Source organism: Oncorhynchus mykiss, chromosome 10, assembly GCF_057628025.1.
Source record: "Oncorhynchus mykiss isolate SJ-2025 chromosome 10, ASM5762802v1, whole genome shotgun sequence".
In the NCBI taxonomy this organism is placed as follows: domain Eukaryota; kingdom Metazoa; phylum Chordata; class Actinopteri; order Salmoniformes; family Salmonidae; genus Oncorhynchus; species Oncorhynchus mykiss.
Genome location: NC_143031.1, coordinates 1069859 through 1082007, shown reverse-complemented (window position 1 = coordinate 1082007; position 12149 = coordinate 1069859). Strand labels below are relative to the sequence as shown.

Sequence of the window (12149 nt, the reverse complement as noted above, 5' to 3'; positions counted from 1 at the left end):
TTGATTAAAGGTGGTGCTCTTACCTTCTCCATTGCACATGTAGGAGTAGTAGCCTTCAGACTTGAGCATGATGAGTAGTGATCCCCAGCCCAGCAGGACAGCTGAGAACAGCAGGTTTTCTATGATGGCTGTCACCGCCATCCACCACCGCCTGGCAAATGCTGTGGCCAGGGACGGAGCCATGACCAGACAGGAGTGGAGAATAGGGGGAGAGAAATGGGGAGTCTAGAGGCCTGAGGTCGAAGTTCAGAGAACGGGAGTCTAGAGGCCTTAGGTCAAAGTTCAATGAACGGAGAGTCTAGAGGCCTGAGGTCAAAGTTCAGAGAACTGGGAGTCTAGAGGCCTCAGTTCAGAGAACGGGGAGAGCTGAAAGTGAGGAGAAGTGAGGGAAGCAGCAAATGTTTAGTGACAAGAGACCCTCAGCTAGTAGTCTGGTGATCAGGGTTCACAGGTCTGTGGAGACAGAGAGACAGAGAGAGAGAGAGAGAGACAGAGAGGGAGAGAGAGAGAGAGAGAGAGAGAGAGAGAGAGAGAGAGAGAGAGAGGAGAGAGGGGGAGAGAGAGAGATATTATTCCAGACGTTCTGAACACTGGGCAATGGTTGTTGAAAATTCAATATGATCCCAGTTACAAGTATATGTATATGAATTACTGGTACGTTATAGATGCTCATGGTCCTCTGTATTATTGAAGTGTCTGACAGTTGATGACCACCAGAGGAACCTTCGCTGCCCCCCCCCCATTACATCTCACAACTCTAAAGGTGAAACCATGTGACCACGTGGTTCTTTGACCTTCAGGCTGATTCATATGCAACTCTCTTTCTTTTCTCTCGCTCTCTCTTCATGAGGTTGAGAGTCCTTCCTTTCCTCCCCTTACACTCTTTCTCAACCTCTTCCCCCCTCCCTCTGCCCCTCAGCTATAGGACACATGGACACACACACTGACCTGGTGTAATTACCTAGGTAACACACTAGATTATATTGTAGATAGTTACACATTAACAGCAGTGACACGTCGGTAGCCCATGTTCAGCTACAGTATCAAAGTCTCCCACAACAGACAGTGTAAGAGCGGAGAGTTAGTTTCGCGCTGGTGACAATAACTGACTTCTGTTCAGTGTGGGAACTGATGAAGGATAAACTGGGCTGGCTGGCTGGCTGGCTCTCTCTCCCTCTCTCTCTCATTCCTTCCCCTCCCTCACTCCCCTATCTCTCGCTCTCTCTCCCCTCTCTCTCTCTTTCCTTCCTTCCCTCCCTCCCTCCCTCCCTCCCCTCTCTCTCTCTCTCTCTCTCTCTCAATACATTATCTGCCCAACGGTGCATCCCATCCGCAGCACAATAGCACTGCAAACAAATTCCAGACAAACAAACTGATGGTTTGTGACCCGTCGGCACTCTTCTAATCATAACTCCGGAGACAAAACTGCTTGAGAGAATAAGGACAAACCATTAGCTCATAATGACCTAGACAGTTAACGGACAGCTGAATTCAGCAACATACAACCATCCATTAATACATTCTGTTGCCCAGATCTTCTTATATTAAACTCGGGTCCACATCCCTCACGCCCAGAGAAATACATGGGCTACATGGTTTCACCAATGGAAATACAAAGATGAGTTATTCCATGCTTCTATATCTTATTATTAACACGGAAAAAGAATAACAAGAAATAACAGTAACTCTATAGCCCATTAATTAACATACAACATTAACACCTATTGTAATCTATTCAGCACAGACAGTTTGTATTAACAGTATCCTAAGTGAAGACAGGTATGACTCCATTACAGGTAAGTAACCTACCGGTAGCCTAGTCCCTGACACACACAGGAGTTCAGTTGGATGTTGTTCAGAACTCTTCTGAGGGCTTCTTGTCTTGATATGGTCCTGGTCAGTCGTACCGGCATCTTGACGGGGAAGTCTTTTATACGCACCCCGAACCAGGAAAACATCTCTATCTTACTATTGGCTTTCTGAGGTGCCGCTGGAAAACTGCAGCAGCCAATCAGAGCTTCCCCTCACAGTCGCCCTCTACGGGGTCCACGGAGCAAAGGAGAGAGACAGAGAGCTGAGGCACAGGAAATATATTGACAAAGATTGTGTTTTGATTCAGATAGCTTAAATGATTTGGTACAGGGCATTTATAAAAGTGAAGTCATTTCATTGTATATATTTAGCCAGGATAATCTACTCAGCAATAACTGACCATGTTTATCAGGGAATCCTGCATTCCAATAGTAAAACAGTCACAGAAACAGAAAGACAAAGCAGAGCAGAGATGAGGATGGAATCTACAGTATATATATATATATATATATATATATATATATACAGCATATATCTATCTATATATATCTACAGCATCTATCTATCTACAGCATATATCTACAGCATCTATCTATAGCATATATCTATCTATCTATCTATCTATCTACAGCATCTATCTATATCTATATCTATCTACAGCATCTCTCTCTCTATATATATCTATATACAGTGGGGAGAACAAGTATTTGATACATTGCCAATTTTGCAGGTTTTGTCACGATCGTCGTAAGAAACGGACCAAAGCGCAGCTTTGAATTCATTATTTTATTGAATTACGAAAAAACACGAAGTAAACTGAACAAGCTGCTAAAACAACGTGACTGCTAATGAAACATGCTAACATGCAACTAGACATAAACAATAACCCACAAAATACCCAAAGAAGATGGCTGCATAAATATGGTTCCTAATCAGAGACAACGATAAACACCTGCCTCTAATTGAGACCCAATCTAGGCAACAATAGACCTACATAAACACCTAGATGAACACAACCCCATAAATCTACAAAATCCCTATACAGTTCAAACACCCTAGATGAGACAAAAACACACATACCACCTTCGTCACACCCTGACCTAACCAAAATATATAAAGAAAACAAAGAATACTCAGGTCAGGGCGTGACAGTAGCCCCCCACAAAGGTGCGGACTCCGGCCGCAAAAACCTAATCTAAAGGGGAGGATCCGGGTGGGCCTCATTCATGGCGGCGGCTCGGGTGCGGGACGTAGACCCCACTCTACCATAGGCATTGCCCTCTTCAAGGGCTTCTTCTGAGGGACAACCCTCGCCTCCGACCTAGGGTCTAAGATCCTAATTAAAGGCCCCACTGAACTGAGGGGCAGCTCCGGACTGAGGGACAGCTCCAAACAGAGGGGCAGCTCCGGACTGTGGGGCAGCTCCGGACTGAGGGGTAGCTCCGGACTGAGGGGCAGCTCCGGACTGAGGGGCAGCTCCTGGCTGGCTGATGGCTCTGGCAGCTCCTGGTTGGCTGATGGCTCTGGCAGCTCCTGGCTGACTGACGGCTCTGGCAGCTCCTGGCTGGCTGACGGCTCTGGCAGCTCCTGGCTGGATGACGGCTCTGGCCCGGCCGATACAAGGAGCTGGAATGTACCGAACCAAGCTATGCACACGCACCGGGAATACAGTGCGCTCCACCGCATAATATAGTGTGTGCCCGGTTCCTCTCTCTCTCCGGTAAGAACAGGAAGTTGGCGCAGGTCTCCTACCTGGCTTCGCCACACTCTCTGTGTGACACACTCCCTGTGTGCCACCCCCAATACATTTTTGGGGCTGCCTCTCGAGCTTCCAGCCACGCTGCCGTGCTGCCTCCTCATACCTGCGCCTCTCTGCCTTCGCTGCCTCCAGCTCTGCCTTGGGACAGCGAAATTCACCCGGCTGTTCTCATGGTTCTCCAGGCTGTTCTCTCTAATATCTCCTCCCAAGTCCAGGAGTCCTGTGTTCGCTGCTGCTGCTGCTGCTTCCCGTTACCACGCCGCTTGGCCCTTGGTTGGTGTGTTATTCTGTCACGATCGTCGTAAGAAGCAGCGTGGTATGAACGCATTCTTTATTTGAATGATGAAAAACACTAAGTAAACTGAACAAGCTAACAAAACAACAAACGAACGTGACTGCTAATGAAACATAGTGCTAACATGCAACTAGACATAGACAATAACCCACAAAATACCCAAAGAAGATGGCTGCCTAAATATGGTTCCCAATCAGAGACAACGATAAACACCTGCCTCTAATTGAGAACCATTCTAGGCAACAATAGACCTACATAAACACCTAGATGGAAACAACCCCATAAATCTACAAAACCCCTAGACAGTACAAACAACCTAGATGAGACACAAACACACATACCACACTCGTCACACCCTGACCTATAAGAAAACAAAGAATACTCAGGTCAGGGCATGACAGGTTTTCATACTTACAAAGAATGTCGAGGTCTGTAATTTTTTATCATCGGTACACTTCAACTGTGAGAGACGGAATCTAAAACAAAAATCCAGAAAATCACATTCATTTGCATTTTATTGTATGACATAAGTATTTGATACATCAGAAAAGCATAACTTAATATTTGGTACAGAAACCTTTGTTTGCATTTACAGAGATCATATGTTTCCTGTAGTTCTTGACCAGGTTTGCACACACTGCAGCAGGGATTTTGGCCCACTCCTCCATACAGACCTTCTCCAGATCCTTCAGGTTTTGGGGCTGTCGCTGGGCAATACAGACTTTCAGCTCCCTCCAAAGATTTTCTATTGGGTTCAGGTCTGGAGACTGGCTAGGCCAGTCCAGGACCTTGAGATGCTTCTTACGGAGCCACTCCAGTTGCCCTGGCTGTGTGTTTCGGGTCGTTGTCATGCTGGAAGACCCAGTCACGACCCATCTTCAATGCTCTTACTGAGGGAAGGAGGTTGTTGGCCAAGATCTCGCGATACATGGCCCCATCCATCCTCCCCTCAATATGGTGCAGTCGTCCTGTCCCCTTTGCAGAAAAGCATCCCCAAAGAATGATGTTTTCACCTCCATGCTTCACGGTTGGGATGGAGTTCTTGGGGTTGTACTCATCCTTCTTCTTCCTCCTAACACGGCGAGTGGAGTTTAGATCAAAAAGCTATATTTTTGTCTCATCAGACTACATGACCTTCTCCCATTCCTCCTCTGGATCATCCAGATGGTCATTGGCAAACTTCAGACGGGCCTGGACATGCGCTGGCTTGAGCACGGGGACCTTGCATGCGCTGCAGGATTTTAATCCATGGCGGCATAGTGTGTTACTAATGGTTTTCTTGGAGACTGTGGTCCCAGCTCTCTTCAGGTCATTGACCAGGTCCTGCCGTGTAGTTCTGGGCTGATCCATCACCTTCCTCATGATCATTGATGCCCCACGAGGTGAGATCTTGCATGGAGGCCCAGACCGAGGGTGATTGACCGTCATCTTGAACTTCTTCCATTTTCTAATAATTGCGTCAACAGTTGTTGCCTTCTCACCAAGCTGCTTGCCTATTGCCCTGTAGCCCATCCCAGCCTTGTGCAGGTCTACAATTTACCCCTGATGTCCTTACACAGCTCGCTGGTCTTGACCATTGTGGAGAGATGGAGTCTGTTTGATTGAGTGTGTGGACAGGTGTCTTTTATACAGGTAACAAGTTCAAACAGGTGCAGTTAATACAGGTAATGAGTGGAGAACAGGAGGGCTTCTTAAAGAAAAACTAACAGGTCTGTGAGAGCCAGAATTCTTACTGGTTTGTAGGTGATCAAATACTTATGTCATGAAATAAATTGCAAATTAATTACTTAAAAATCATACAATGTGATTGTCAGGATGTTTGTTTAGATTCTGTCTCTCACAGTTGAAGTGTACCTATGATAAAAAAATTACAGACCTCTACATGCTTTGTAAGTAGGAAAACCTGCAAAATCGGCAGTGTGTTAAATGCTATCTATCTATCTATCTATCTATCTATCTATCTATCTATCTATCTATCTATCTATCTATCTATATATAGTATATACAGTATCTATTCAAGGGGCTTTATTGGCATGGGAAACATGTGTTAACATTGTCAAAGCAAGTGAGGTAGATAATATACAAAAGTGAAATAAACAATAAAAATTAACAGTAAACATTACACATACAGAAGTTTCAAAACAATAAAGACATTACAAATGTCACATTATATACACTGCTCAATAAAACAAAGGGAACACTTAAACAACACAATGTAACTCCAAGTCAATCACACTTCTGTGAAATCAAACTGTCCACTTAGGAAGCAACACTGATTGACAATAAATTACACATGCTGTTGTGCAAATGGAATAGACAACAGGTGTAAATTATAGGCAATTAGCAAGACACCCCCAATAAAGGAGTGGTTCTGCAGGTGGTGACCAGAGACCAATTCTCAGCTCCTATGCTTCCTGGCTGATGTTTTGGTCACTTTTCAATGCTGGCGGTGCTTTTACTCCAGTGGTAGCATAAGACGGAGTTTACAACCCACACAAGTGGCTCAGGTAGTGCAGGTCATCCAGGATGGGACATCAATGCGAGCTGTGGCAAGAAGGTTTGCTGTGTCTGTCAGCGTAGTGTCCAGAGCATGGAGGCGCTACCAGGAGACAGGCCAGTACATCAGGAGACGTGGAGGAGGCCGTAGGAGGGCAACGACCCAGCAGCAGGACCGCTACCTCCGTCTATGTGCAAGGAGGAGCAGGAGGAGCACTGCCAGAGCCCTGCAAAATGACCTCCAGCAGGCCACAAATGTGTATGTGTCTGCTCAAACGGTCAGAAACAGACTCCATGAGGGTGGTATGAGGGCCCGACGTCCACAGGTGGGGGTTGTGCTTACAGCCCAACACCGTGCAGGACGTTTTTCATTTGCCAGAGAACACCAAGATTGGCAAATTTGCCACTGGCACCCTGTGCTCTTCACAGATGAAAGCAGGTTCACACTGAGCACATGTGACAGATGTGACAGTCTGGAGACGCCGTGGAGAACGTTCTGCTGCCTGCAACATCCTCCAGCATGACCGGTTTGGCAGTGGGTCAGTCATGGTGTGGGGTGGCATTTCTTTGGGGGGCTGCACAGCCCTCCATGTGCTCGCCAGAGGTAGCCTGACTGCCATTAGGTACCGAGATGAGATCCTCAGACCCCTTGTGAAACCATATGCTGGTGCGGTTGGCCCTGGATTCCTCCTAATGCAAGAAAATGCTAGACCTCATGTGGCTGGAGTGTGTCAGCAGTTCCTGCAAGAGGAAGGCATTGATGCTATGGACTGGCGCGCCCGTTCCCCAGACCTGAATCCAAATGAGCACATCTGGGACATCATGTCTCGCTCCATCCACCAACTCCACGTTGCACCACAGACTGTCCAGGAGTTGGCGGATGCTTTAGTCCAGGTCTGGGAGGAGATCCCTCAGGAAACCACCTGCCACCTCATTAGGAGCATGCCCAGGCATTGTAGGGAGGTCATACAGGCACGTAGAGGCCACACACACTACTGAGCCTCATTTTGACTTGTTTTAAGTACATTACATACTGTAATAGAGACAGTAGAGCTAGCTGGTCTGTCATAATATAACAGAGGCAGTAGATCTAGCTGGTCTGTCATAATATAATAGAGACAGTAGATCTAGCTGGTCTGTCATAATATAATAGAGACAGTATATCTAGCTGGTCTGTCATAATATAATAGAGACACAGAGACAGTAGATCTAGCTGGTCTGTCATAATACAAAAGAGACAGTAGATGTAGCTGGTCTGTCATTATACAATAGAGACAGTAGATCTAGCTGGTCTGTCATAATATAACAGAGGCAGTAGATCTAGCTGGTCTGTCTTAATACAATAGAGACTCTAGATGTAGCTGGTCTGTCATTATACAATAGAGACAGTAGATCTAGCTGGTCTGACATAATATAATAGAGAGAGTAGATCTAGCAGGTCTGTAATACTATAATAGAGACAGTAGATCTAGCTGGTCTGTCATAATATAATAGAGACAGTAGAGCTAGCTGGTCTGTCATAATATAATAGAGACACAGAGACAGTATATCTAGCTGGTCTGTCTTAATATAATTGAGACAGTAGATCTAGCTAGCTGGTCTGTCATAATATAATAGAGACTGTAGATCTAGCTGGTCTGTCATAATACAATAGAGACTGTAGATCTAGCTGGTCTGACATAATATAATATAGACAGTAGATCTAGCTGGTCTGTCATAATATAATAGAGACAGTAGATCTAGCTTCTCTGTCATAATATAATAGAGACAGTAGATCTAGCAGGTCTGTAATACTATAAAAGGGACAGTAGATCTAGCTGGTCTGTCATACTGTAATAGAGACAGTAGATCTAGCTGGTCAGTCATAATATAATAGAGATAGTAGATCTATCTGGTCTGTCATAATATAATAGAGACAGTAGATCTAGCTGGTCTTTCACAATACAATAGAGACTGTAGATGTAGCTGGTCTGTAATAATATAATAGAGACAGTAGATGTAGCTGGTCTGTCATAATATAATAGAGACACAGAGACAGTAGATCTATTTGGTCTGTCCTAATACAATAGAGACTGTAGATGTAGCTGGTCTGTCATTATACAATAGAGACAGTAGATCTAGCTGGTCTGACATAATATAATAGAGATAGTAGATCTAGCAGGTCTGTCATAATACAATAGAGACTGTAGATCTAGCTGGTCTGTCATAATACAATAGAGACAGTAGATCTTGCTGGTCTGTCATAATACAATAGAGACAGTAGATCTAGCTGGTCTGACATAATATAATAGAGACAGTAGATCTAGCTGGTCTGTCATAATATAATAGAGACAGTAGATCTAGCTTCTCTGTCATGATATAATAGAGACAGTAGATCTAGCAGGTCTGTAATACTATAATAGGGACAGTAGATCTAGCTGGTCTGTCATACTGAAATATAGACAGTAGATCTAGCTGGTCTGTCATAATATAACAGAGACAGTAGATGTAGCTGGTCTGTCATAATATAATAGAGACACAGAGACAGTAGATCTATTTGGTCTGTCCTAATACAATAGAGACTGTAGATGTAGCTGGTCTGTCATCATACAATAGAGACAGTAGATCTAGCTGGTCTGACATAATATAATAGAGATAGTAGATCTAGCAGGTCTGTCATAATACAATAGAGACTGTAGATCTAGCTGGTCTGTCATAATACAATAGAGACAGTAGATCTTGCTGGTCTGTCATAATACAATAGAGACAGTAGATCTAGCTGGTCTGACATAATATAATAGAGACAGTAGATCTAGCTGGTCTGTCATAATATAATAGAGACAGTAGATCTAGCTTCTCTGTCATGATATAATAGAGACAGTAGATCTAGCAGGTCTGTAATACTATAATAGGGACAGTAGATCTAGCTGGTCTGTCATACTGAAATATAGACAGTAGATCTAGCTGGTCTGTCATAATATAACAGAGGCAGTAGATCTAGCTGGTCTGTCTTAATACAATAGAGACTCTAGATGTAGCTGGTCTGTCATTATACAATAGAGACAGTAGATCTATCTGGTCTGACATAATATAATAGAGAGAGTAGATCTAGCAGGTCTGTAATACTATAATAGGGACAGTAGATCTAGCTGGTCTGTCATACTGTAATAGAGACAGTAGAGCTAGCTGGCCTGTCATAATATAACAGAGGCAGTAGATCTAGCTGGTCTGTCATAATATAATAGAGACAGTAGATCTAGCTGGTCTGTCATAATATAATAGAGACACAGAGACAGTAGATCTAGCTGGTATGTCCTAAAAACAATAGAGACTGTAGATCTAGCTGGTCTGTCCTAATACAATAGAGACTGTAGATGTAGCTGGTCTGTCGTAATATAATCGAGACAGTAGATCTAGCTGGTCTGTCATACTGTAATAGAGACAGTAGATATAGCTGGTCTGTCATAATACAATAGAGACAGTAGATCTAGCTGGTCTGTCATAATATAATAGAGACAGTAGATCTAGCTGGTCTGTCATAATATAATAGAGACACAGAGACAGTAGATCTAGCTGGTCTGTCATAATACAATAGAGACTGTAGATGAGGCTGGTCTGTCATTATACAATAGAGACAGTAGATCTAGCTGGTCTGACATAATATAATAGAGACACTAGATCTAGCTGGTCTGTCATAATACAATAGAGACAGTAGATCTAGCTGGTCTGTGATCATATAATAGAGACAGTAGATCTAGCTGGTCTGACATAATATAATAGAGACAGTAGATCTAGCTGGTCTGTCATAATATAATAGAGACAGTAGATCTAGCTGGTCTGTCATAATACAATAGAGACTGTAGATCTAGCTGGTCTGTCATTATACAATAGAGACAGTAGATCTAGCTGGTCTGTAATACTATGATAGGGACAGTAGATCTAGCTGGTCTGTCATAATATAACAGAGGCAGTAGATCTAGCTGGTCTGTCATAATACAATAGAGACTGTAGATGTAGCTGGTCTGTCATACTGAAATATAGACAGTAGATCTAGCTGGTCTGTCATAATATAACAGAGACAGTAGATGTAGCTGGTCTGTCATAATATAATAGAGACACAGAGACAGTAGATCTATTTGGTCTGTCCTAATACAATAGAGACTGTAGATGTAGCTGGTCTGTCATCATACAATAGAGACAGTAGATCTAGCTGGTCTGACATAATATAATAGAGATAGTAGATCTAGCAGGTCTGTCATAATACAATAGAGACTGTAGATCTAGCTGGTCTGTCATAATACAATAGAGACAGTAGATCTTGCTGGTCTGTCATAATACAATAGAGACAGTAGATCTAGCTGGTCTGACATAATATAATAGAGACAGTAGATCTAGCTGGTCTGTCATAATATAATAGAGACAGTAGATCTAGCTTCTCTGTCATGATATAATAGAGACAGTAGATCTAGCAGGTCTGTAATACTATAATAGGGACAGTAGATCTAGCTGGTCTGTCATACTGAAATATAGACAGTAGATCTAGCTGGTCTGTCATAATATAACAGAGGCAGTAGATCTAGCTGGTCTGTCTTAATACAATAGAGACTCTAGATGTAGCTGGTCTGTCATTATACAATAGAGACAGTAGATCTATCTGGTCTGACATAATATAATAGAGAGAGTAGATCTAGCAGGTCTGTAATACTATAATAGGGACAGTAGATCTAGCTGGTCTGTCATACTGTAATAGAGACAGTAGAGCTAGCTGGCCTGTCATAATATAACAGAGGCAGTAGATCTAGCTGGTCTGTCATAATATAATAGAGACAGTAGATCTAGCTGGTCTGTCATAATATAATAGAGACACAGAGACAGTAGATCTAGCTGGTATGTCCTAAAAACAATAGAGACTGTAGATCTAGCTGGTCTGTCCTAATACAATAGAGACTGTAGATGTAGCTGGTCTGTCGTAATATAATCGAGACAGTAGATCTAGCTGGTCTGTCATACTGTAATAGAGACAGTAGATATAGCTGGTCTGTCATAATACAATAGAGACAGTAGATCTAGCTGGTCTGTCATAATATAATAGAGACAGTAGATCTAGCTGGTCTGTCATAATATAATAGAGACACAGAGACAGTAGATCTAGCTGGTCTGTCATAATACAATAGAGACTGTAGATGAGGCTGGTCTGTCATTATACAATAGAGACAGTAGATCTAGCTGGTCTGACATAATATAATAGAGACACTAGATCTAGCTGGTCTGTCATAATACAATAGAGACAGTAGATCTAGCTGGTCTGTGATCATATAATAGAGACAGTAGATCTAGCTGGTCTGACATAATATAATAGAGACAGTAGATCTAGCTGGTCTGTCATAATATAATAGAGACAGTAGATCTAGCTGGTCTGTCATAATACAACAGAGACTGTAGATCTAGCTGGTCTGTCATTATACAATAGAGACAGTAGATCTAGCTGGTCTGTAATACTATGATAGGGACAGTAGATCTAGCTGGTCTGTCATAATATAACAGAGGCAGTAGATCTAGCTGGTCTGTCATAATACAATAGAGACTGTAGATGTAGCTGGTCTGTCATAATATAATAGAGACTGTAGATCTAGCTGGTCTGTCATAATACAATAGAGACTGTAGATGTAGTTGGTCTGTCATTATACAATAGAGACAGTAGATCTAGCTGGTCTGTCATAATGTAATAGAGACAGTAGATTTAGCTGGTCTGTCATAATATAATGAGGACATTAGATCTAGCTGGTCTGTCATAATACAATAGAGACA

The 12149-nt window shown here is 43.0% G+C and overlaps 1 protein-coding gene across 2 annotated transcripts in view; it reads right to left on the bottom strand.

The window, feature by feature from the left end:
* LOC110534814 (large neutral amino acids transporter small subunit 4) overlaps positions 1–1986 on the bottom strand; it is a 50530-nt gene extending 48544 nt beyond the window's left edge. The window contains exons 1-2 of one of the 2 annotated variants that reach the window (XM_036989523.2): positions 1810–1986; positions 24–453 (exon numbers count right to left, since the gene is read on the bottom strand). In XM_036989523.2, the coding sequence (XP_036845418.1) occupies positions 24–183 (160 nt within the window). In that variant the 5' untranslated portion in view covers positions 184–453; positions 1810–1986. The remainder of the gene's footprint in view (positions 1–23; positions 454–1809) is intronic. The other variant, XM_036989522.2, reaches the window with a different exon arrangement.
* Between the last annotated feature and the right edge of the window lie 10163 nt (positions 1987–12149).